Below are 27,854 nucleotides of genomic sequence, written 5' to 3' on the forward strand. Positions count from 1 at the left end.
AAAGTTTTTTGAAAGTGAAACCACCACAGTACAGTAAGGTACTGTTCTAGTGGAGAGAAACTGTCAAATTAAAATATTTTAAATGCTGTGTTGTTTACTCATACCAGGGATAATAAATAGGGAAAAAAGGACAGAAGAGTTTAGCATTTAATAATGGAATCCTGTTGTTGTCTTTTAATGAATTGAAATGAGACATACATTTTACAGCCCACCTCCAAGTTTAACAAAGTTAAACTGCCAGTTCACCTCAGCCACTTTTTCTTGCAAAGCTGTATTCCACAAACAAGATTGATGTTTTACAGTCTACCATTTACTCACTAACTTCAATGTTGCCAGTCTTCTTTCTGATTCTCCCAACACCAGACTCTGGTTCAAGTTCAAAGTACTCCTGATTCTTCTAGTCAACTCTTTTTGTCTGTCATGCAGTTTCTTTAGGAACACTGAAAATGTTTTCACTGGCAAAGTCTCTCTATGAGCATTCTCATGAGAATGAAAAACAGTCTCCTTCTGCTTGTTGGCTCACTCTTTGTTGACAAACCTTTATTTCCTCCTTAGCCTATTCTGAATAAAAAAATGTCTTTGATCCTCCAGGCAGAATACTCTGAAGACACTAATATTCCCTGATTGCTGGGATAAAATTTAATTATCTTAAGCCTGCTGTAGAATAAATAACCATTTTCAAGAAATACTCTGTTGTCTCCAATTTTTAATAATTTACCTTTCTGCCATAATTTTGTCAGGATCAACTCTTTCTGCTGGTTTAACTGCAACTTTACTAATATAGGTCTTGGCTGCTTTCTCATAGGCACACCTGGAGCATACGTGATGTGCCCTCTCAATTAACATATTTTGCTGTAGATCAATCCAGTTGCTTATTTGTACTTTTCATGGAATTAATACTGAAAAAAATAATTTATGAAGGATGGCCCTGCATGCTGTGCTGTACTGGAACTTGCTGGAACCAAAGTCTTCAAGACACACAGTTTTGTTGGCTGTTTACTGCTGAATCAAAGCCTGGTTATCACGCAGAGTTTTGCATGACTGTATTTCCAATCTGTTTAAAACACACAGCCTTGCAAACTGCACTGATGAAAAAATATATATTTTGCAGCACAAGACTATTTTACTGTAAGTACAGTTACTAAACTTATTCTTGTAACAAATGACACATACTCTTCTGTCAGTTTGTAGCATAAATGTGCAAAGATTTTCCTCTTGATTAGTATGGAAGATTATAACTGCTTCTCCAATATAATACCTCGGAACAAGTGTGTTCCTACCAATACTTCTAACATAGTTTGATTTACAGTTCTTGTATACTCTTTCAGATACGTACTTTAGACCCTGTTTTTCCTCTTGGTATCTTTTTTGGGCTTTTGTAGGAAATCACGTAATGTGTATTTTTAAACTTTTCTCTTGTCCTTCTGTGAAACCATACTTGTAAGAACTTATGCAGATGTGAGAATGCACACAATATTTGTCTTTCAGAATTGTTTTCTTGCTGACTCTATCAAATTCTTTGATACTATGGGAGAACATGTTTTTGAAGGAAACAGCTTGTACTAAAAAGCCATGCCTATTGTAAGAGAGAGCACATCAGATGTTTTCTGACATTGTGACAAATGTGTTTCAGGAAATATTTTGTGTCCATTAATAGAGGTTTGTAAGGAAACATCTATAAGACCACGTCAAACTGTTCTGCTTTTGAGGAAAAAACATGTCCATTTATAAATAGCTTTGTAAGAAAGCATGTATTGCTGAGTTTATAAAAAAAAGCATGTCTATTAATAGATACAGTCAGAGCTATGTCACACTATGTATGGATGCTCACTACATATTGCTAAGCTCTATTTCTACATTTAAGCAAGCTTTATTGTATGCCTCATTTATTTTGCATTTTTATACCAGAATTGATTTTTAACCTTTAGCACACACTAACAATTCCCCCTTTTTATTTTAAACCAGGGAGACAAATTTGTTATTGTTTGATAATACATTTATATTATGACAACTGACAACAGTAACTTGTTTATTAACTCTTAAGAAAACTTTAATACATGTAAGCAATCTGCAAGCAAGCACTACAATAACAATAACAGCAATTACAAATATGATCATTCTTCCTGTCCACCCTGTAAATAGCGCATTAAACCACTCACTCCAATCATCATTCCATTTTTTTCTAGTATGTTGTGACATACTCAATGATCTCTAAATGCGCTTTTAGAGACTCTGTTTTATGTGGAATAAATATACAACATTGTTCTCCTATTAAGGCACATGTACCCCCTTAGGATGCTAGTATGTAATCCAACACCATTCGATTTTGCAAAACCATAGTTTGTATGGCTGTCATTTCAACTTTCAACAGTAATGTCCGATACTGCACTGAAAGTGGCATTTGCCAATACTTCATCCAATTTAGTTTTCTTAACTCCCAAATGGCTTTTGCTGCTCCATACCAAGGAATATACCTGCTCCAGAAATTACATCATCTCCTAAACCATATCTTTCAATCTTAAATAATCAAGATTTTGGTGGTAAATACATGATGTATCTAAGGGGTTTTCTGGATTTTCAGTTACAAGTAAAATGTCTCTTCCTTTTTGCATTTCTAACACTTTCTTTGGCAACTCTTTTACATGAAGCATTGCTGGTACTACTAGCCCTATATAGCAGGTGCCATCCCATCCCTTTGGTAACCATTTATAAGCATATTTACCAAAAATGTAGTATAACCGATCTGACAGGGCAACACCACTATTTACTAGACTGCCATTTACTTGTCCCATAGTAGGAGTTTTATTGTGTACAACTGTAACATTTTTATCTGTTTTACTTCGCCAACATGTAATGTTGGCTTTGCACTCACTTTTTATTTAGTGAAAAATTAAACACCGCTGTGCCACTTGATATTAATTGACCCTTGGCTGGTATTACAATAAGTAAACCATGAAAAAATACTCCACGTGCTGGTATGTGGTTATGAAAGTTTATCATTTCACTTGTTTAAATACAATTAGTATTATTTACTGGGACAGTTCCATTTTGTTGAAATCATGTGATTCCCTGTACTATAGAAGATAACTGTACTCTTGCTTTATGTAACTGTACATTTATAACTTGGTCTCCTGTCTCATTTATCAATACCCTCCAACTACTGACAGAATTTAGTGGAATAGGTTTGTTTGTCTTTTCAGATTTTCCTGGTTAGGGGTCGTCACAGCGGAACTCCAGTCTGCTAATGATTGGCAGTTGATTTTTTATGGTGCCGAGTTGCCAGCCCAATGCCCAACCTTCAGCGAAGGCACGCCCATTCATGCATGTCTTTTGGAGGCCACTCAATCGTGGGGATATTTCTGATATTGTGACAAACGTGTCTTTTGGAAATATTTTGTGCCCATTAATGTAAGGACAGCCACAGTGGTGCAGCGGTTAGCACTGTTGCCTCACATCAAGAGGTTCTCCGGTTTGATTCTTAGCTGGAGCACCTTCTGTGTGGAGTCTGCATGTCCTCCCCGTGGTCTAGTAATGTTTAAAGACATGCAGGTAGGTGTGTGCGTGAATGGGTGTGCCTTCGTTGAAGGCTGGGCATCGGCTTGGCACCGTAAAAATCTACTGCCAATCATAAGCAGACCGGCATTCCACTGTGGCGACTCTAACCGGGAAAATCCAAAAGACATTACTAATATATGTTTGTAAGGAAACATCTGTGAGACCATGTCAAACTGTTCTGCTTTTGAGGAAAAAGACATGTCCATTTATAAACAGCGTTGTAAGAGAGCACGTATTGCTGAATTTATAAAAAGCATGTCTACTAATAGATACAGTCAGAGCTATGTCACACTACGAGTATAGAAGCTCATTACATATTGCTAAGCTCTATTTCTACATTTAAGCAAGCTTTATTGTATGCCTCATTTATTTTGCATTTTTATACCAGAATTGATTTTAACCTTTAGCACACTAACAAATGCAGTATATTCCTTCCAGCTTCTCAGGTGCATCAGAAAATCTCAAGTTGTCAGTGTGTGCCGTCGTCCAATTCTATTTTCAAAACAACTTCTTGAGAAGTCTCAGGCTTAGAAAGCCTTTTTTTTTCTTTTCAACTTCTAATATTAGCAGTTTTATCAGTATATCTGAATAGCTAGTTAAAGCTTTTTATATGTTTCTAGCCTTTTGGTATTTGAGTTGATATACTCATCTATGTTTTATTTATTTTAAACACATTGGAGTGGATGTGATTTAATTTTCCACTAAAGTACGGGTGGTCATCTCATGTACCAAAACTAACATTTGAACTGCTTTTTGCTAAATAGTTGCATGATTTTTCCCCAGTCAAAATCTTCTCTTCTCCATTTTTGATTTATTTTATCTCTGGTTCTCCAAATTTCATCTTTGCTGGCATCCAGACCATGTCATTAACAATTGCCAGTGACTGAATTGTACCCAAACAGAAAGACATAATGGCCCTTATATTTTCCCACTACGGGAGCTCAGATCAACTTGTTGATTAGCGTGCAGCCACCTTAAAAGTCCCGGGGGCACTGCTATGCATGTCATCACTACTGCAGGTAGTATGTTGTTTTTGTACTCAGATCAGCTAAAAGTGGCCACAATTCAGAGTATTGAAATCTGTTTGACTAAACAAAGCTTCCCAGAGAAAAAGCTCTTGTGCACACCACCCACTGTAAAGCAAGACCAGCAGTGGTGCTCACTGCAGTTTGTTGAAAATGTGCTGAATGAATAAAAAAGCTAAAAATCTGAACCAAAGTTCTGTAACATAGATTTTGCAGCAAATCACAGTTCTCTCAGTATTGAGTCTAACCTATAAGGCTGTGGTCGCCAGCTAGGCTAGAATTTGAAGCAAGAGGAACTATTTCCGTAAGGGCAGGGAAATTGATAAATATGTCAACTACAAGATGAGGAGTATTAAACACAGCAAACAGAAGGCATACTATATGCATTTTATACAAATAAAAAACAAAAGTTTCCAACTATTCTTTAAAGGCAGAGGGCTGTAAGTAGAAGAGATCCTGCAGTAAATCACAATTCTGCAACTAATGTGAGCTAAATTACAAGTCTACTGCACCAGACCAGGCAGGAAGTAAATACAATAAACTTTAAGGAAAGAAACAAAAATAGCAGAAATACAGAAAAAGGTGTATATAAATGGCTATATAGGGCACATATCCTATAGTAAATCACAATACTCACATTATTGCTACATCACCATCTATGGTGCCAGACTAGGGAGAAATACAATAACTTTTTACCTGAAAATGAGTAAAATAGCAAAAAAAATGCAGAAGTGTATTCTTACATAAGTGACTATTTGCAACACAAATACGCAATTAATATTCAAATAAATACTTCTTTTCTTTACTTTTTGATGAAAAATGTTAGAAATGCCCTCAATCCACCAAAAATCAGTGCTGCTCTTCACTCAACACTAAGGGCTTACCAAGCTGTTCAGAATCTTGATTCAAAGTACTGTCTCCTTCTAAATTCCATCCTCATTATCTGGCACAGCAGGCATTTCTGAACCTGCATTATTATCAATTGATAACAAATTTGCCAGATGTCCTAATACACACCCCAGAGTTACTCCTTTCTTTAGGCTCCAAAGAAAAAAAGAGACATTTTATTCTTTCAAGACACAAACCTATCTCAACTATATGACTTACTGACCTAGTTTAAACTAAAGCAATTAGGAAAATAAGAGGAATGACTCGCATCAAAAACAAAGAACACTATTCTACATGTACATCTCACTACACTCGTATAAATCTGGGCATACCCATTAGTGTCCTATACATTCAGAGCATCCTTTAGAGTTTAACATCTTAATTTCCATCCAACTTCAAGCAAAACCGTAGCATAGTTTAAGAAAAAGTCTATGACCAAGACAGAGAGACAGCGGAATTTTGAGTGAAAGAACTACTCTGGTAGACTTTTTGGTTGAATCTAGAACAGGAGCTGCTGTTAAAAAAGGGATAATTAGTAGGGCATATAACACAGTGCATGATAAACATAAGCATCAACTAGAGATGGTTAGAAAAGATTGGGAAGAGAGAGAAAGAGTGGAAAAGCAATTTACAAGCAAATGGTTGGAGAACATATGTATGGCTCCCAAGTATGCAACACATTTGAAAAAGTTTAGGATCTTTGCTTGGAAGTGTTTCCATAGGTATTGTTGTACCCCAAGCAGATTTCAAAGAATTTTTCCTCAGGTAGATAGCAAATGTTGGAGGTGTGATCGGAAGAAAGAGGTAACTGGGAACATAAGTTTTCGGAGTATAATAAATTGGTAGATTTTAAAGCTTCCCTGCAGAGTACTCTGCCAGATATACCAGGTGAGCAGATGGCTGTAACTAAAGAAAGTATTATAAGCTGGGACACAGGATCTGAACTGCCTAGACATACCAAGACCTTATTAAGTTTAATCCTGTTTACTGCCAAAAAGCAATTAAGAGAAAATGGAAATCAAAGTCTGAACCAAATGTAATTTAAGTTTTAAATATTATACAAGAGACAAAATAACTAGAAGATGGATCTTTAGAAAAGGGAAGGATCAAATTACACAGAAATAAATGGAAATTGTGGGAACAGATGCAGAATAATGTTCAAGAGGAAGAGGAGTAAGGTGCAACAGAAGGCATGAATTCAGCAATTTATGTAATGCTGGACTTGTGATAATTACAAAGAAATAAGACATATGTGATGTATAATGCATGCAAATGGAAACAGATGTTATGTTTTTTTTCTTTTCTGGTAATGTACGTTTGCCTCTGATTTAAGTGATAATATAGTAAGTGTTTAAAAAAGTCTGACCAGACACGAAAATACCAAAGCAAATCTCAGGCTGTAACTGCAGCCTATAAAAAGTATACTCCAACACACCACATACCAACCCTGGACATTCAAAAACAAATACTCCCACCATGAATGGAAAATTCATTCACTAGATCAAGCTTAGCATGATATTGCCCAAATGATGCATCTTTACTGGGCTAGTTTCTACAAAGCAAACTTTAGGACGATGTATATTTTTATTCCAAGGCTATCAACAAATATGGGATCCTAACATGATAATTGTGTCAAGCTCAAATCACTAAAGGTACTTGTTTACAGATCAGAAATCCTGTTAAATCTGAAACAATCAAGAGCACATTCCTTTCTCACTAACTCCTCATTTCCAGCACAATAAAATACAAAAAAATCATATGGGTGCTACTATCCTACTCTTCTACTGCAAATAACCATAATTCACCACACAGTAAATGCATCCAATAATCTATTGGGTTGCTCCTTAAACATTTGGCTCACTGACTTCAACACCCTCAAATAGAAATTAAACACCAGCCTTAAACTGCAGTATTACATAGATGCAAACATATTCTACCACTGCAACTGCCAAGATCCCTCTTTCCCCAGCTACTCCTCAAATTGTATGTCCAACGGAATTTTGAACTGGTACATGAAACTTACACCATCATACAAGCTCAAACTGAACTAGTCGCCAAGTGTCATTTTATGCAAGGTGGTTTTGAGAAACTATAGTCATTTGAATTTAAGTGCCATGGTAAGCAGAATTATTTTTCTAAGCTATAACACTGTACACTATCCCAGTCAGATAAGGCTGATAAGACTATGCTGCCTCTAGCATTAGTTGCAATGTATGTATAACAGTAGCTAATACATGCAATCATATGTTTATTCCAGTAATGAATATTGCATAGAACAAATGAACAATTGCTTTGAATTTGCTTTTTAAATTGGTTGCCAGTACTATTTCAACTTTTACAAAATGTATGTTCCACAAAGCAACACATTTGTAAATTAACTGCAACAGCTTAGCTCCTCCAAAGTGAAAAAATAACACTTTTTCGTCTTTCTGATGTACATTTTAAAAGAGGAAACTGCTCTTGTTTCACTAACTTTGTTGTCTAATATCTGGAAAACCTTTTTTGTCGCTCTCTTAGTTCACTTTTACCATTCTAGTTAAATAATTCTGAGTGCGTGAAAGTTAAATATTCTTTACAGAAAACAATATGGGGGAAAAACACCTGGAGATGGTAGTTTCCTTAATTGGCATTCACATATTTGCACCAAGAACATTGTTCACTCATCTTATTTAAATAGAATAAGCATTTTCAGGGAAAAAAGTCCTTTTGCCTTTTACTTTATTTCTTTTAGAAAGCTGCAACAGCAAAGATAGTTGCTCCTTCAACATGAAAGTTTCAAAAATGTACCAAAATATTGTGAAACTGCCTGGAAGAAGTCGCTGTCCAACTCAGTATGTTCTCAGTGCTGATAAGCTACACCAGCAAACCAGTCCACACTGCAAACTTTTCCTTCATGAAACACAGGCAATACACTTTTCTTTTTCCAGGACCACAATCATGCAAATATTTTCCCTTTGCTCTTTACCTTCCTGTCAATTGGCTTTCCTTATAACACCAGTTTTATCAGCATGCTGACATACTGCTCCTTCAGTGTCCTTTACTCTTTTTTTTTTTTTTTTAATTTCTCAAAATCTTTTGGGTTTCTAATACCATGACAGGTAATGGACTCCATTCCTAAGTCAAAGTATGATTAAAGTTCATGAAATTAGTACTGTTTCAGTCTTTTATGTCAGCCAAAATTGCTCTTCGCAGCACCCGCTACTTCTGCGATTCAGAGTCATACGCATTGGTAACATATCTAAATACAATTGTAGACTCTTTTTTTTTTTTTTTTTTATAAGACCCGCTGCTCCTACTACTATTGGAACTTCCTACTACTAGTGGAACTGTCTGGGTATCTTTCTTCCACACTGCTCTCATTTCTGCCTGCAGATCCTGATATTTTATGACTTTGTCTCTCTCTGTATGGAAGAGACACTGTAGTCACTGGGTGTGGTGATTTCAATGATCAATGCTACTTTTGTCTTCTTTTCATGGACCACTATATCTGGTTTTCTAGCATCTATCTTTTCAACTGTTGGCAATGGATGATCCCATGTGATGTAAACATTTTCTATGATGCTTTGTGGCTCATGTTTCCAGTGCTTTTCAGCCACTTTAAAACCATGATGTTTACAGAATCCCCAGTGCAACAATTTTGCCACATTATTATGCCTTTCAGTATACAGTCCTTCTGCCATTAGTATGTCACAACCAACGACAAGGTGTGCGACTGTTTCCAATTCATTTGTCTTTTTCTCCAACATTTTCAATGAACTTTGTAAACCAGCATGTACGCAGCCCACTATCTTGGGCCGCCAATATTAACCTTTCATTTCTTGGTTTGAATTTGCCTCTCCTTAACCATTCCTGTGTTCATTCCTGATCAACAAGAGGTTTTTCCAGAAGTTTTCTGTACTTGCAACTATATTTATGTATTTTCTCCATTTCTTGCCTGCTCATCTGGTCCTTCACCTTATATTCTTTATTTTGATTTTTGTCACAGTCAGTTGCTGCCTGATTTTTCTCTACTTCTGGTTTGAAGCAGAGAAGTCATCTTAGATTTATTCTCCTCATGTTTTAAAACATTCACTACATTTGGGCCTTGAGAGGTTAGCAGATATGTGTGGAGTCCCACAACTCCAGATCTATTCATGTAATCACTTTCAAGGAGGCCCATCCCTCCCTTCAGAATGGGGAATATATAATCTTTGTATACACTGATTTCCTATCTAACCTATCCAACATGTTTTGGGGCCAGTCAGTCACTCCAAAACTGTAGGTTAGGACAGGAAAAGCAAATTGGTTTATAGCTTGGATTTTGTTCCTATATGTCAATGCTGTTTTCAGGATTAATTTAAGTCTTCATTACTAAGTTTTATTTGTGTTTGTTCATGTTTTACTGTTGATCCTTCATCAATTCCCAGATATTTATACACTTCCTCTTGCGCAAGTTCTTTTATATCACACTCTTGTCCCAAACGTTTTCCTGGTGCTGCAGTATTCCTGTTTTAAAGCTTGCTTTTGCACATTTATTAAGACCAAATGACATTTTTATATCATCTGAAAAAGTTTTGACAACTTGCAGTTGTACTTTCAGTTCCTCATCTGATGAGCTATACAGTTTTAAATCATCACCAAAGAGAAGATGAGCAGTCTTGACACTTTGTTGTTTTCTTGGAGTCAAATTATAGCCATGGCCTAAGCTGTTAAGTAGAGAGCTTAATGGGTTAAGGGCAAGGCAGAACAGCAGTGGCAACAGAGCACCCTGGAATATCCCCCTTTGAATTTTTATCCCTGGAATAATAATTTGTCCTTTATCATGGCTTAATTGCAAAGTGGTCTGCCATTGTTTCATGGTCACTGTAATGCAGTCATACATTTTTAAGCACTCTTATCCATGAATGTGGAATACTATCAAATACTTTTTTGTAGTTAATCCACGCCATACTTAGATTCTTCCCCTTTTTACAGTTCTCCACTATGACTAACAACAAAAGATCCTTTGTTCCATATGACTTTCTTTTATTGCCGTTTTGTTCTACTGCCATAATTGAGTTTTGACCCTGGAAACTATTGTCCCATTAGCTTGACAAGTCTGATCTGTAAAGCCATGGAGCGTATTATTATGGAGCTCATAAACAAGAACATAGGTAATCTCAAAGCACTTGACCCCACCCAGTTCGGATTCGTCAAGGGCAGATCTTGCCTGTTGAACCTGGTTTACTTCTTTGAGACTGTCACCAAAGCCCTAGATGAGGGAAAATCAGTACACATACAACTTACCTTGACTAGGCCAAGGCCTTTGACACAATCCCCCACTTGGGCATCATCGAAAAGCTAACATAACTTGGCATAAATCCCTATCTCATCAGATGGGTGGCCAACTAGCTCACCGACAGGACCCTCAAAGTCAAAATAGGCACCTCCCTCCTCTGATAGCAGACCTGTCACTAGTGGAGTTCCCCAGGGATCTGTCCTGGGACCCCTACTGTTTGGCATCTATTTCTCGGAGGTACAAGCAAAGACAAAAGCCCTGTGGTTGACCAAGTTTGCCAATGACTGTAAGACGGGTGCTGTCATTAACTCCCCAAACTATGTTAAAATACTGCAAGAGGGTCTCACAGCAACTAATGACTGGTGCCAAAGTCATGGCCTCAAGCTAAATGCCATTAACATTTGGCAAAAACATGACCCCTACTGATTACCACATCAACGGCAACCCCCAAAGCACACAACTTGTGGTGAGAGACCTGGGCACTCAGGTAGATAACAGCCTCACATTCAACCATCATATAGCAGCAGTGGTCAGAAAAGCCTTTTACTTGGTTCATCTCATGTAAAGGGATACATCCAGAAAAAAGGCAGCTATTACCTCTCCATACTCCTCTCCCAATAATTGAGTATAACGCCCTGCTTGGGATGTACCTCTCCAAACATCTGCATCAACTGGAAAGGCCACTGAACTACATCACAAAGAATCCATGGCCTCCAACACCTGTCCTAATGCAGACAGGCTCAAATCACTATCACTCTACTCGGTATCGTACAGATTGCTTAGGGGTGATCTGCATCTCCCCTACAAGGCAACCTCAGACCCTGCCCTACTAGAGATGCTCCATATCCGTAAGTCTAACTCCTCATGCACTACCCGCTCAAAAGGCCTGTACCTAATACGTGACAGTAACAAAACCTGCTGGAGAGACAGGTTTGTCTCCCAGAGGCTGCCCAGTCTCTGGAATAGACTTCCCATACATGTCAAATAGAGCACCTCGCTGACCCTCTTCAAGTGCAACCTTGATGAGTGGATGGGAAACAACAATTTCATCCCAGGGGTTCCACCTGTGGTCCCTCATTGACAGGGGCAACAGGTGCTGACCGAGGTTTCTTTTTGGGGATAAACTCTTGGCTAGGCTTCTAAGGGCCCCAAGGCCATTAGCCTAGTAACCTCCTGTGATCCTATGACTATAAACTCTGTTGGCATCAATCCCAGTGTATAGTTTATACATTGCTGGAAGGCAAGTTATTGGTGTACAATTTTTAGGGTAGCTTGCAGGTTCACTCTTAGGTTCATAGTTGTGTACTAGGCTAATGGCACTGGAGCCTTTACAAGCCTAGCCCATAGGATTACCCTGGCATCGTGCCACCCAATCTTAGTTCCTAGTGCCTCTATCAAGTACAGCCACTGGAGTGATCCCCGGGGTAAATTTTCTATTTCCCATCCACTCATCAAGACTTCTCTTGAAGAGGGCCAGTGAGGTGCTCTGCTTAACATGTATGGGAAGTCTATTCCATAGCATGGGCAGTCTCTGGGTTATGAACCTGTCCCTCCAGCATGTTCTGTTGATTGTGGTAATGAGGTACCAAAGGTACATACCAAATAGGTGAGGTTAGGTTCTTAAGTAGGAGCATTGTTTTTCTTGTTGTTAGCCAAGTTGGTGTCTGTTCAGGGTGGCATATATATAGTTCTTACTCATGGCTAAATCTTCGTACAAAGATGTTAATACTTTTAACCAAAAGTTAGGTATTGCATCTGGGCCTGGGGTTTTCCAATTACAGGCTTTTCTTAACTTTGTTTCAATCTCTATGGCTGTTACTTCAGCCCATTTTATATCCTGTACCTTTAAACTTCTTATTCTTTCTTTTACTTCTTCTATCCATTTAGCATCTTTGTTATGTTCTACAGGATCTTCATAGGTGTTGTTGTCTTTCGGCTTTTCCCAGTTAGAGGTCGCCACAGTGAAACTCCAGTCCGCTAATGATTGGCAGTAGACTTTCATAAACGCAGAGGTGCCAGTTCGACGTTCAACCTTCAACGAAGGCACGCCTATTTATGCATGTCTTTCGAACGCCCACCCTACCACGGGAAGGACATGCTTCTCCAAAATGTGTCTATTTCTTCTTTTGGCAGTCTTTCAGTTTTTTTACCTTCTTTCCCAATTCTCTATAAAACTTTTTGGGTAATCAATAAATTGCTTATTTTGTACTTCTCCTTTATATTTATCTGCGTACCTTCTAAGTTTTTCTACCTGTGCTGACATCTTTAGTTTATTTTCAATAGTGCATGATAGAGCCTGGTCTGTTCTAATACAGCGTATTGCTTTTATCACATCTATCTTTCTTACTATTTTTGTTGATCCGTTCCCTGTTCTATATTCTTCTAACAGTGACACTTCTTGTCTTAATTGCATTATAGTTTTCTCTATTCAATACTTCCATGATGGTATTCGATTCCTCCCCTTCCTTTACCTCACTACCCAGTGTTCCTATGGTAGAACTTTATCAGTTATTAATTTAGCTGCACAGTAATATATTCTGTTTACTTCTGTTATATCTCATGGATCTCTATGGACAGTCCTAATTACGGTGTTCATTTGTTTTACCAAACTTCTGACTTTTTGGGTTTTATTGACTTTCTGCAGTCTATTTTTTTCATTGGTCTTAATACATCTATGTCTATTAAAATCAAGCAACTCTTTCATAGCTCATTTTCTTCTAAACTGAAGGCACATTTTCTGTTTTCCATTTCCTGCAGGCATTCTACAGAAAGTTCTATAGTACTTTCCTGTGGCACATTCTCTTCAATTTCCTCCTGTGCCATCCGTTGCTCTGTCATATGGGAACTCACTGGCCTATCACTCCTCAACAATGACTGTATCAGAGCTTTCACAATTTTCTGTTCCTTCCCTTGCTGTCCAGCTTCAAGTGAATGTGTATACTGGTTTTCTGTGGAAGGCTCCAAAATCTCTTCATATGGCACCTTCCTTCCTGTTCCACTTATTTCCCCTTAATTTGGACATTCATTGCTCTATCCTATTGTTGTGCTTTCTGAATTAATTTTTCTACACTGAATTCTTCACTTCGCAGTACTCCACAACCTCAGTTTCTATTTCTTTAACTTCTCCATTATGAATCTCCTTTTCTTCTTTGTCTTCTTATTTTTGTATTGTAAAGTTTTCCATGTCCTGATTCTTTGGCCTGTATTTCTCTTCAAATATCTTTGGTGCTGCTCTTTTCATATTGGTTTGTTTTGCTTTCTCCTTTGCATAAATTTACACCATATTAAATCTCTTTCTTGCCCATGTCCATATTTCTTCTTTAGATGTCTCCTGATCTTCCTGCTTCTCCTTACTTTGGGGACTCACTCCATCACGATGTGAAACCTGTGTTAAACCTTCTACACCAAATCCTTCACTTCGCAGGCACTCCGTAACTTCAACTTCTATTTTTTTAACTCCTACTTTACTAATCTTCTTTTCTACATTCCCTCTTTGTGATTTTTTTTTTATTGTGAAAGTTTCCATATCTAGATGCCTTTGCCTGTATTTCTCTTTGAATATCTTTGGGGCTACCTTCTTTATATTGATTAATTTGGCTTTCTCCTTTGCATGAATATTGCACCATATCAAATCTCTCTTTCTTTCCCATGTCCACATTTCTTTTATATACTTTTCAAACATCTATAGGTTTTGTTGATTATATTTTCACATTTCCACAGATGCCTCTTTTTCCAAACAGATCAATGTTTCTTGATCTATGTACTGTTTTTCACAAATCTGTTGTACTAATGAATATACATTTTTATTTGAAGCTTCTGACAGTTTTTCTTGTGGAAGCATTTTTTCTTTCCTCTAACTTCTCTCTTAATTATTTTGTATATCTTGTTTTTTGGAAATTCTGGGCTTTTTGTATAATAGTAACAATACATAACTTCTTTCTTATCCTCAATAGACCACTTTATCGTCTTTATAGCTGCTCTTTGGCCATCAGTTTTTATGATTTGTGCAGACTACTACATCCTTCAACATTGGGGGGGGGGGCATCCTCCCCCTGTGCCTGGTCAGGCCCCACTGTAGGAATGTTTCCTATTTTGAGGATTCTACACTGTCATCTTTTCCAGTCCTGGCACCAGTGTGCCTACCAGGTTTCTGCACTTTTTTATCCTGGGTCTTGTGCACCCAGCTATCTTTTTTTTTTTATTTTAACCTACTTCTGTCCATGATATATGCTACATAAATTCAGTCTATATATCAATGTCGTCTTGGTGAGAGTTTGTGAAAAACAGGGTCCACCTCGTGAAGGTACTTACCAAAACTGGAGGATGAATTCAGTTTCAGCAATAATACTCTCCTTTACTTGCTGACTTATCTCCCCATTTGGACCGCTAAACCTATGTTCTCTGAGTCATAGTCTGGTCTCCATCCCCTCGATGCCATAAAAAAAATTAAAATTAAGATAAAAAATGCTAATTTATGAATACACAAAGGACCGATATGAGTAGTACTCCTGTTATAGTTTCCCAATGGTACTTGAGTAGTTATTTAAAACAGCTTCATTGACTACTTTATTAATTTCTATAACACTGTCCAACTTTGTAGCAATTTTCTGAAGCTCAACCAGCATGTGCTCCAATAAACATTTTTTAAATCACTAGAGTTTTGTCCACCACGCCTTTCATCAAGGGAAGCAGCTTTCTTTTCTACATCTGCAATGTGGTCTATGAGACATCCCTGCATTTCAAACAGTTTTAATTCCAAAACCTAGTTTGGACTGTTGCCTGCTTTTTTTATGATTACAAGCAAACTGCTGCCTAAGCACCTTCTGAAATTTTGACAGTTCGACAGCAATTTTATCCAGTTTACTATTATCAATTGCAGAAGTAACCAAGAAAACCAATCTTTCTTTGCTGTCACATTGTGAAAAAGTACAGTTGTGTACACCTACCATAAATGTAGATGTTCGAGTGTCTTCACTGTTGCAGTCATAACTGTAGGGTGTTCCTGCCGGCAGGCAGCCCGAGGTCAGCCAGAATTCCAAAGTCTGGGTCCGGCGTCGGCTGTACCAGCAAGTACCCTGACGTCAGAACGTAGAGGTATAAAGCTGACAGCCGACGCCATCTTCTCCAGCCTTTCTTGCCCCAGATGTCAGAAGCCCCCCCAAAAAAAAAACTAATAGGTGTCCCAAAAGGAAACACAAATACACCACAAAAGAAGTGGAAGATGGAACAAACAAGAATAAGAGGGGATTGGTGGGAGGGAAACACCGACTGCAACAGTGAAGACACTCGAACATCTACATTTATGGTAGGTGTACACAACTGTACTATGTTCTTCGTGTTTCACTGTTGCAGTCATAACTGTAGGGTGGAATCCCAAAGCAGTGAAAGAGGGAGGAGGCTATGCAGAAGTAGGGGCAGCAAGAAGACCCTGCAATACAGCAGAGGCAAAGCCTGCCCTAGACTTAAAATACAGAGGGAGATTATAGTGCTTGGAAAAAGTATGCACTGAACTCCAAGTGGCAGCTTCCAAAATATCTTTGGTAGGAACTCCTCTGAGAAAAGCTGCTGAAGTGGCAGCTGCTCTATTAGAATGACTCCTCAGTACCTGAAATCTGTTTCACATAGTGAGAGTAACAAAACCTTATTCCATGAGCAATCCATTTGGAAATAGTTTGTTTAGAAATAGCCTTACCTAGAGAACTGGAGGCATAAGAGATAAGCAATTGATCAGATTTTCTGAAATCTTTAGTTTTGTCCAGGTAAAATCGTAGCTGTCTGTGTACGTCCAATGAATGTAAAATCCTTTCCCCTTTATTTTGAGGATTAGGAAAGAAGGTAGGAAGGTGAATAATCTGATTTAGAGCCACTTTCGAAATCACCTTAGGCATAAATGTAGGATTGGTCCTCAAGGAAACTCTGTCTTGGTGGAAAATAATATATGGTTCCACAGTCATGAGAGCTTGCAACTCTGAAACCCTTCTGGCAGAAGTCAATGCTAACAAAATAGCTGTCTTCCAGGATAAGAACTTGATATCAGAAGCCGCAGCAGACTCAAAAGGAGGCAAAGTAAGTTTCTCCAAGACATAATTAAGATCCCAAGCAGGAACAGGAGGAGTTCTGGGAGGCCTTAAATTCTTAGCCCCTCTCAAAAATTGTCTCACCAATTGGTGAGAAAAAATGGGAGGATCAGTGTTGAAATGAGCTGAGATAGCAGAAGCATGAATTTTGATGGATGAAAAGGAGAGGCCTTTAAGCAAAAGGTCTGAGAGGTAAAGTAAAATAGAAGAAATATCAGGCACAATAGGGTTAGAACCTCGGTCCTGCATCCAAATACAAAATCTTTTCCATTTAGAAGCATAAGATTTCCTAGTGCTGGGTCGTCTAGCTTCTAAAGAACATCCAAAACTTGTTTGGGAAGAGCAGAAGGAATCAAAGGCCCTTGAAGAGCCAAGCTGCCACACATAGGGTCTTGAGATGAGGGTGTAGCATCTGACCCTGATGCTGGGACAGAAGAGAAGGGTTCAGAAGTAGAATCCAAGGAGGTTCCAAGAACAGGTGTTTTAAGGTTGGATACCAAAACTGCCGAGGCCAATTTGGAGCTATCAGAATGATTATCTTGGGCTTGTCCTGTTTTATTTTCAGTAATACTCGAGGAAGAGGAGGGAAGGCATATCCCGAAAGGTTCCTCCAGCTGAATGACAGGGCATCCACTTTCCAAGCTGTTTTGTGGAAGGACCTGGTGCAAAAGAGAGGCAGCTGATGATTGAGATGGGATGCAAACAGATCTATCTGAGGACAACCCCAAACTGCAGTAATCCTGCTGAATAGGCTGGGGTCCAGCATCCATTCGTGAGGATCCAAAAGGTTTCTGCTTAGGCTGTCTGCTAAGAGATTCTGTTTTCCTGGAATAAATTGATCTTGAAGATGCAGATTCAGATTTAAAGCCGTGTCCCATAACTTCATGGCTAGTCTGCAGAGGGGGTAAGAATGAGAGCCCCCTTGCTTGTTTTATGTACCACATGACTGTGGTATTGTCTGTACGAATCAGAAGAGGCCCCGGAATTAGATGTTTTTGGAAGGCTAGAAGAGCATTTTGAACTGCCAACATTTCCTTCAAGTTGATGTGCCAGGCTAGATGCTTCTTTGTCCAAGAACCCTACTGGCAAAGATTTTGAAAATGAGCTCCCCAAGCATAATCCGATGCGTCCGTGGTTATGGTCTGAGAAGGTTGAGGCAGACGGAAGGGATTCCCTTTGTTTAAAGCACAAGCCCTGGACCACCAAAGGAACTCCTTCTGGAGACAGGGAATCAGCGGAATTATTTTGTCCAGACTGTGGTAATGCTGTGACCATACACTCTTTAGGTACCATTGAAGTTTTCTCATGTGAAGCCTTGCATTTGGAATCAATAGAATGCAAGAAGCCATGTAGCCCAATGCCTCCAGGAATTTCCTTGCAGTGAGCTGAGTTAAAGTAGCCAAGGTTTTGAAAATTGATGCCAGCTGTAATTGTTTTTCTGGAGTGAGGAAGGCCCTTTGCAAGTCTGTGTCTAGAAAAGCTCCCAAAAAGATCATTTGCTGAGAGGGGATCAAATGTGACTTTTTTGTGTTCACTGAAAATCCCAGTATAAGGAGAAGACGTTGAACAAAATGCAGATGCTGAAGTAAAAGGTCTTTGCTGTCTGCCTGAATCAGGCAGTCGTCCAGGTAGGGGTAAATTTGAATCCCTTGGAGTCTGCAATAAGCTACTGCTGGAGCCAGGCACTTGGTAAAGACTCTGGGCGCAGTAGATAAACGAAAGGGCAGTACAGATAATTGAAAGTGCCTCGAACCTGCCTTGAACCTGAGGTATTTCCTGCATTCCTGCCTGATGGGAATGTGTAGGTAGGCTTCTTTCAAGTCCAATGTCACCATCCAGGCATCCTGGGAGAGCATTGGAAGAAGTTGTTGTAAAGTAAGCATCTTGAATTTTGGAATTTCCAGGAAGGTGTTTAATACCAAAAGGTCCAGAATCGGTCTCCATGAATTTTGCTTTCTTGGAACCAGAAATAGTCTTGAGTAAAAACCTTTTCCCATCTCTGAAAGTGGAACAGGCTCTATGGCTCTCATGGCCAATAAGGCATCCACTTGATTTAAGGCCTCTGACCACTGATGTTTTGGCAGATCTGGCCAACCGATAGACCTTGGCAGAGTAAGAAAGTGGAATTTGTAACCTCTTAAAATCACGTCTAAAACCCATTTGTCCTGGGTAATCTGAGTCCAATTTTGGTAGAAAAGAGAAAGTTTTCCTCCGAGAGGGGCTTCCAGGCAAAGAGGACCTGTAGCCCAGCAGAGGGAGTCATTGGGTCTGCTTCCTTTGTGATTGAGATCTGTCTTCACCCCTTCTAGGTGATGAAGCAGTCCATTGTCTGGACCTGTAAGAGGCCTGTGCCTGAGCTCGACCTCTGAGGCGTCTATATCTTCCCCTTTGAGGCCTGTCAGACGTGGGAAATGACCAATTTTTGGAGGGCCAATTCCTGGAAAATCTAGGAGGCTGAACCTGTAAGAAATCTTTCAGTCTGCATAGATTTTGCTTTTTCTTCCATCTTTTTAATAACCTCCTCAGTCTTGGATCCAAATAAAACATCATGCTGAACAGGGGCATCTAACAGTTTAGCCTTAACCTGCTCAGGTAAATTCTGCTCATGAAGCCAAGCATGTCTCCTGATAACAGTACCAGAGGCTGCGGCCCTGCAAGAAGCTTCCAAGGCATCAAAACCACAATGTAAACTATGTTTGCTAACTTGTTCAGTTGCATGCAATACATCCTGTAATTCCTTGTCCTCTGCACATGCAGGAAAGGTAGAAAGCCTTTGCTTTAAAACAGACAAAAGAAATTGTTGATACTTGAACATGTGAAACTGGCAATTTAAAGCTCTAATAGAAAGAGTAGCAGAAGTATAAACCTTTTTGCCCCACCTGTCCAAGGCAGGAGAATCCTTTTCAGAGGGAATAGGATTTTTAGATGAAGCGGCCTTAGCAGCCTTAGAACCCTGAGAAATAGTTTCAGGATCTGCAGAAGGGTTCTTAAATAAGAATTGATGGGAATCAGGGACTCTGTAAAATCTATCAGGCTTAGAAGGAGCAGGCGGCAAGGAATCAGGATTCAGGTTAGCTTCAGAGAAAGCATCATCCACAATATCAAGTACAGGAGGAATAGCCAAAGGCCTGTGTTGAGGGAGAAGGAGAAATTCCCTAAGTCTCTTCTTGGAAGCAGAGTAATCCTGACCTTCCCAATGAAAATGCTTTCTCATCTCATGTAAGGTTTCCCCAAAAGAGAAATCTTCAGGGGGAGAAGCAGAGGGTATAGAGTCCTCTGCATCAGAATCCTCATAAGGAGGAAAAGAATAATCCTGTTCAGAAGAAGAGACAGAAGACACAGAGGCCTGATCAGAGGAATCATAAGGTATATCCCTGTCTAGGCCTTTTTTCAGGAGGAGGGTGAGAACCCCTAATCATTGTAAGCAAATCCTCAGCCATCCGTAGTAATTGCTTCTGGGTCTTGGGAGCTGTATCCGAAGCAGCTTGAGAAGAAACCCTTGGTTTAACAGGAGTCTTTGACTTTGCCTTTGCCTTTGTAGAAATAGTAATATGAGAAGGCCTGAAAACCCCTTCAGAAGCCGGTACCTGCACAGCGGTTCCGGACCCATCTGAAGGAGCGACGTCCGAAGGTCCTGCAGCAGATAAAATACTAGGCCTAGATGGCTCCCCATGGGAATCCATGTCGGCCATCGGTTCCGAAGTGGCGGACAGTGGCTGCAAAAGCGCCTCACTGATGACCGCCGAACCTGAAGCTGGCTCCGGCTGCAAAGTATCCTGTTTGGACCTCGGAGGCCTATCCTTGTCCTTGCGTTTCTTTTGAATTCCGGTTGTCGGTAAGGTATCCGACGACATCCTGTAATTTAATCGTCTACCGAAATAATTCAAGGCCCAATCGTACCTACGCTTGATAGTGCGAGAATTAAACCTGGCACAGAACCGACAGCAAGAAACGTCGTGGTCAGGGCCTAAGCAAGGTAGACAGTAAGAGTGGAAATCTTTATGAGGTATTTGTTTTCCACACGATATACAATTATTAACTTTTTCTGACATCGGAGGAGCAAGAAAAAGATTCCCCAATGGGGTACTTAGCTTGAGAAGAGAAGTAAAAACTTCGGACCGACGACAATCAAAGCATGTTGTCCTGAATGCGCCAACCAACGACTTGCGAGCTGCTTTCCACCGCACGGCAAGAAAGACTGGAGAAGATGGCGTCGGCTGTCAGCTTTATACCTCTACTTTCTGACGTCAGGGTACTTGCTGGTACAGCCGACGCCGGACCCAGACTTTGGAATTCTGGCCGACCTCGGGCTGCCTGCCGGCAGGAACACCCTACAGTTATGACTGCAACAGTGAAACACGAAGAACATCTCTTCAAATGTTATTAATATTTCTCCTTTATTAAAGTAAGATGACAAAAAACAGATAAAATACATTTCATACAAAACATGCTCCATATTACTCTGTCCTATCTTGAGACATTGGTTATTTCTGCCCATAAAAATAAAAACAAGAACTTAAAATTCTGCAGTTAATTTAAAGCAAAACAACTAAAAGGTCACTTTACTATAAAGTCTTTCAAAATCTCATAAACTAACTACCATATTAGGGAGCCCCCCCCCCCCAAGTTCAAGAAATTAAGGAATACAAGAAGTATTCTTCTTTTGTAAACTAATTTTTAAGTAATCTTTAAACAGGAAATATCCATATGCACGCATCTCTATTCAGGGATGAACCAGAAGATTCAGCATGATTAAGTGACTTATTCAGCCACACAGTATACACAGAGGTCAATGGCAACAACTATATTCAATATTCATCTTAGAAGGATCTACTTAAGGTATTTTTTTTTTATTGGACTGTATGACTTGAGAATCAGCCACAGATCTATGACAGACACATCTTCATCCCCTGGATCATATACAAGAGTCTGGTGTCCAATTCACAAAACTGGTGTGATGGTCAGTCCTAGGCACAGTATCTGGGTCTTTGCAGAAACATTATTACCCATATGTGTAGTATCTGGGTCTTTGCAGAAACATCATTACCCATATGTGTAGAAGATCCCATTTATGCTTCTGTGAATACTCCACCCAAAACAGTTCTGTCAATGATGACTTTGGAAGAGTTCTGACCTACATATAGGGAATCTCATTTGTATTTGCAATTTAAATGGATGCTTCTTGCTACAGGGCCAAAATCAGTTGCAAAGCTGTATGTAGCATGTCCCACACAGAGGTAACACCTTAAAATTATATTTTTGTACAATCTTAAAAAAACTAATGAGATTATGGGTGGTACTGGTATGAGGTAGGATATATGGCTGAAATCTTGTTTTAAACCAGTCTGACTGTTTAGAACGTTATAATTCAACAACAAGCTTCTCATGAATGCACCTTTCTGTGAAGGGAGTGTGCTTAATATGCAGAATTACGTCTGAATTATTTTCTGAGCTGCAGATTGCGACATCTCTACAATACTGTGTTCTATTCAAATCCTTGATCACCTGAGATGAAAATCTTAATTGTACCCGTTTTGTTTTATGCCAAAAAAGCTAAGCACCTATCATGGTAACACTAATGCAGATTCTACAGAGTGGATACTTTTAACTGCTCTGTCCAAGTGGTATATGTAAAAGCTATTCTCCATTCTGAAAATGCTTTATGTACTTATCTTTCTAAGATACAAAGTGTCTAAAATACCCTGAAAAATATCTACGCTGAAAGGAAGTACTGTTTATTCAGGGAAACTCTGAATGCAATAAACACAGTCTTGCAGTTAGCACACAGGGTTGTGGCCATGAGCTATTTAAATGCTTCCTGCAGTCCAATGTCTGAATCCATCAGCCTTTGTTTACCCACTGTAGGGCTTTGAGCAAGTCACTTAACCTGAGATTAGTTCCAGGACACCCCTTAATAAGACATTTTATCCAGTGGGTTTACCTGGTTAACAAATAAAATACAATAAAAAATAAACATCACAGGTAAGTGCCATCATCTGCATAAACCAACTGTATAACAATGTTTCCCTGTACCAAATATCAGAATTTTTTTCTGAGGCATCAACGTTGTTCCAAACTGTCACCTTCACTTAATACAGAATTCTACACTTTCATTTTTTAGGGTGACCAGAAAAAGAACACCATCTCTGAGGGTGCCGAAATAAATAAATAGTACACTCAGCTACTTCAGTTTGTCTTGTCTACTACTGAAACACTGATTCAGAAGATTTTAATGGATCATCAGTTTCTGCTGGCATCTATGCAGTTTGATGAATTTGCCTAGGACACCGTTATTGCAAAATCAGCTTACAAAGATAGACATATTTTGGCATTGAGGGGAGAGGGACCAGACTATGACCCAGAGGGCACAGGTTTAATTAGTGGCAGAGGCATCTGTTGGAGATGGCGGGGGAAGAGAGAAGTGAAGCAGGCTGGCTAGCTCATCTCTCTTCAGGGGAAGGGCATAGTGGTAGATGTCATGGCAGTTGGGATCTGGAGACCACACAGGAGTGCTTGCTTTGAAAGGGTTAGGATAGTCATGAGGAATTGCATCGCTTGCTACAGTAAGCAACACATCCTCTCAGACTCCCACTGCACATTGAACTAATCAGTCCCTAATCCTAATCATGAAGGGATTCACATCTAGATCAGGGGAGGTCATCGTGCCTCTTTACTCATCCCTCATCAGGCCCATAATTGAGTACAATGCCCCTTTTGGGATGTACCTTACCAGACACCTGCAGCAATGGGAAAGACCCCAAAAGTACCTCACCAAAAGGATCAAAGGGCTCAAACAGATGCCATATGCTGCCCGGTTAAAGAAACTCCAGCTGTAGAGAGTGGCATACCGCCTGCTCAGAGGTGATCTGTGCCTGACATATAAAGCCATGTCCAACCCAGAATTAATTGACATGCTGCACCTCAGAAAATCCAAATCCCATCGAGCTACGCGCTAGAGAGACTTGAACCTCAGCATTGAAATAAATAGGACATGCTGGAGGGACAGATTCATAACCCAGAGGCTCCCTTCACTCTGGAATAAAATCCAAGTCCAGGTTAGGCAGAGTCCCTCATTGACTCTCTTTAAGAGGAATCTTGATGAGTGGATGGGAGATCGTAGGTTTATCCCGGGTATCACTACTGTGTCACTGTTAGACAGAGGCACAGTATACAAACCTCGAAAAAGGGCATAGCAAAATTAATTTAAAGTGGGTGGCGAAAGCCAAACACACTCTGGCTAGGCTTATAAATGCCCTAGGGCAGATAGCCTAGTATGAACCTATGAGGGGTTGCTTACTGCATAGGCACAATGGGATTAGGTAGTTGAAATAGAAAAAACTACTCATGCAAACAATAGTAACACTCTCTGCAGCTCAGATCTTGCCCTGAAAGGAGCAAATAGGCTATAGTGCTCTCACCTCCAGACACGATGGTCATGGGGAGGAAAAAAAAAACAGAGCAAAAAATTAAAAAAATGCTGACTTATGAATACACAAAGGACTCCCTATATACTTGGAATAACTTAAGACATTCATCTGCAATGGGAGGGGAAAACAGCAAGAGTCCAGTGGGATAAGCGGATTCTTCCAGAACAGGGCAGATTGGGTTTACCCAATTTAATGGGGTATTTCAGAGCTGCACAGTTAAGGCTCCTATGCATACACAAGCAGAAATTTATATTTCAAAGTGTAAAGGGATGGTGATGAAACAGGGGGATGAAGCTCAAGAAACAAGGAGAGACTTGGATTTTGGATGCAGGCCTTTAAGGAGAATAATAATAATCATACAGAATATTATATCAATAAAGTAGCAGAAAGTACTAAGCCAAAACTGGATTGGAGAAAGGGATACAGGCAATAGGGGGCTGGAATTTATTGGAGAAAACTGGCAAAGGAACCAAGGTATTCGGAGCAAACAGAAATGGAAAGATGACAGAAGGGGAAGACGCCAAGAATTAATTTGGACTGCAGGTGGGAGACTGCCTTCCCTATCAAGGATTGATATCAGAGTATAGGCAAAGAGAAAGAAATGGGGGGCACTAAATGAAAGACCAGCAGTGGTAGAGTTTTTAGTAGTATCTAGAACAGAAGTTGCCATTAAAAAGGAATTAGCAGAGCATATAAAATATTGCATGATAACTATAAGAATCAACCACAGGAGGTTAGAAAGGATTGGGAAAAGACATTGGAGAAGCAATTCACAAAGAAACAATGGGAAAATATGTCTCCCAAGGTTTACTATTAAAATTACAAAATTGAAAATAAATTTCGTACCTAAATGTTGGCGATTAATGTCGAATCTGCAGATTTATGACTGTTAGTCTGTTAGTCGTAAATCTGCAGTAATTGCTGAAAATGTCCAATTCGACAATTAACAACAATGCCCACCCTTGCCGTAGATCCCAAACTCTTAAAAATGACATCCCATTTTTGCAGGGGGGGGCAAGCTGCCCTGCACCCCCCACACCCCCCTAGCGATATATTCCAACTCCGAGATCACACTACAGTGAGGAAAGGGATGTATTTCCCTAACCACACCATACTGCGATCTCTGTTCATCCCTTCGAATGTTTATATTTGTGAATGTACTGGACATTCACAAATATAACGTTCGAACATTTAGAATGTACTCATATGAACTATTCGAACATCTGTAGTTCGAATAATTCGTAGGCGATTGGAACGTGTGCCTATGAATTATTCATACATCTGTAGTTCGAATAATTCATAGGCGTACATTCCAACCTTCGAGATTTTAATAGTAAATAGTCTCCCAAATATACAACGAAATCTAGAAGATTTAGGATGTTTGCTGGAAATGTTTGCACAGATATTTTCTATACCCAAAGTAGACTCCAGAGAATTTTTTCTCAGGCAGACAGCAAATGTTGTAAAGTCTGACGGGTAAAAAAGAGGTAACTGGGAACATATTTTCTGGGAGTGCAGTGAATTGTCAGACTAAGGATTCTCTGTGGGATGCACTGTTGGAGATGCTGGGGGGGGCAGACTGGTCTGACGAAGAAGATGATTTTTCTGAGCTATGATACAGAATCGGAATTGCCTAAGCATGGAAAGGCCTTGCTGTGTCTAATAATGGAGGCTGCCAAAAAAGCAATTACTAGAAAATGGAAATCAAAATCTAAACCAACTACACTAGAAGTAGTGAAAATAGTAACAGAGATAAAACAACTGGAACTGAGAGGTTTAGAAAGGGCTAGAAGCAAACTACATAGGAAAAAATGGGAATTGTGGGAATAATACATACAGGGGAAGAATGAGTTTGGTTTTTAAAAGGTGGCAGGACTTAAATGAGCTATGTAATGTCTGAATGAAAAAGACTGGGGTAGATTGTAAGTGATGTATAATGTTTGCAACTGGGAGGGTCAGTATGGTTTGTGATGGAAAATGCTTGCAGCTAGGATTGTGTCAGTGTGGTTTGTTTTTATTTGTATAAATGTACAATTGCCTATGTAGTAAGTGATGGTTTAATAAAGATGTTTCTTGTTTAAAAAAAAAAAAAGACAAGAATTGAATAATTTATGTAATGTTGCTTAGGTTATATGATACATAGCAATATTTGTGAAGTAAAATTGTTATGTTACAGTGTGCTTACTTTTACATGAATGTAAATTTGCCTGTGTCACAAGTGATTGGCAAAAAAAGACACTCATCAGGTTGTAGATATAAGGGGTAAATCACAGATGCACACAATGACACTAATAAGTTAAACGTAATAAATACACATCTGAAAGACAAAAGAACGAGAAATAAAAAAATAAATACTGCCATTAAAATCTGACATCACAGACAAATGCTTGAACTAAATATTAACAAATGAAAATAAATTACCTAATACACAAAAAAGGTGGATGCCAACTACTATGGAGACCATCTCAAATAATTCTAATACTGATCATTTGACTTCTAATTTCGGTGATTTTTCATGCTTACCTTCAAGAACGATCCCAGCAATCTCCCTGCCAGATGGTATTAATCCAGGCCCCAGCTTTAGTTCTGTTATCAACTGTAAAAAAACAGATCCCCAATGTAACCCAGGTATTTAATCTTCAAATGTAAAGTAGTACTTTAACAAAACAAAATCTTTTTTTACCAAGTGAGATAATACATTTTAAGTATCCTCATTAAGGGCTTTAAACATTGTTACTACATTTATATGTTTATAGGTAGGTACTAGGCTATTGGCCCTAGGGCCTATATAAGCCTAGCCAAAAGGTACCCTGGCTTTCGCCACCCAAGAAAATAATTTTCCTGTGCCACTGTCAAGCAGAGCCACAGAAGTGATCCCCGGGGTGAATTTCCTATCTCCCATCCAATCAAGATTTTTCTTGAAGAGTGCTAATGAGGAGCTTTGTTTGATATAGATATGTAGTTTGTTCTAGAGTATGGGAAGTCTCTGGGACAGGAATCTATCCCTCTAGCATGTTCTGTTTACTGTGGTGACAAGGTTTAGGACCCTAGGGTGTGTAGCTCGGAGGAATTGGGATTTCTTTAAGTGGAGCATGTCCAAAAGCTCTGGGTTTGACATAGCTTTGTGTGTTAGGCAGAGATCGCCTCTGAGTAGGCGATATGTGACGCAGTAAAGCTGCAGTTTTTTGAGATGGTCTGCGTAGGGCATCTGTTTGAGGCCAGTAATCCTCTTTGTGAGGTATTTCTGCGGCCTTTCCAGTTCTTGTAGAGGTCTTGTGAGGTACATACCAAAAGGGGCGCTGTACTCTATAATGGGTATAATGCGTGATGAGTAGAGGGGAACAATGACCTCTTTTTTCCTGGATGAGAAACCTTCTGTGATGAGGTGTGCCACGTAGAAGGATTTCCTGACTACTGTGGCGATGTGATTATCAAAGGAGAGACTGCTGTCCACCTGTGTCCCAAGGTCTCTTACCACACTTTCTGTGTTAAGTAGACTACCGCCTATGTGGTAGTTCATGGGTACAGAGTTTTTACCAAAAGGGATGACAATACACTTTTTGGCATTGAGCTTGAGGCCACGGGCTTTGATACCAGGCATCTGTCTCAGCGAGGCCCTTTTGTA

The 27,854-nt window shown here is 39.4% G+C and overlaps 1 protein-coding gene across 2 annotated transcripts in view; it reads right to left on the minus strand.

The window, feature by feature from the left end:
- The window catches only part of CRYZL1 (crystallin zeta like 1), a 951,914-nt gene that overhangs the window by 607,313 nt on the left and 316,747 nt on the right, over positions 1 to 27,854 (minus strand). For both annotated transcript variants that reach the window (XM_044072955.1, XM_044072954.1), the window contains exon 3: positions 26,753 to 26,825. In XM_044072955.1, the coding sequence (XP_043928890.1) occupies positions 26,753 to 26,825 (73 nt within the window). The remainder of the gene's footprint in view (positions 1 to 26,752; positions 26,826 to 27,854) is intronic.

This window comes from Protopterus annectens, chromosome 5.part1 (assembly GCF_019279795.1).
Source record: "Protopterus annectens isolate FY-2018-M chromosome 5.part1, PAN1.0, whole genome shotgun sequence".
In the NCBI taxonomy this organism is placed as follows: domain Eukaryota; kingdom Metazoa; phylum Chordata; order Ceratodontiformes; family Protopteridae; genus Protopterus; species Protopterus annectens.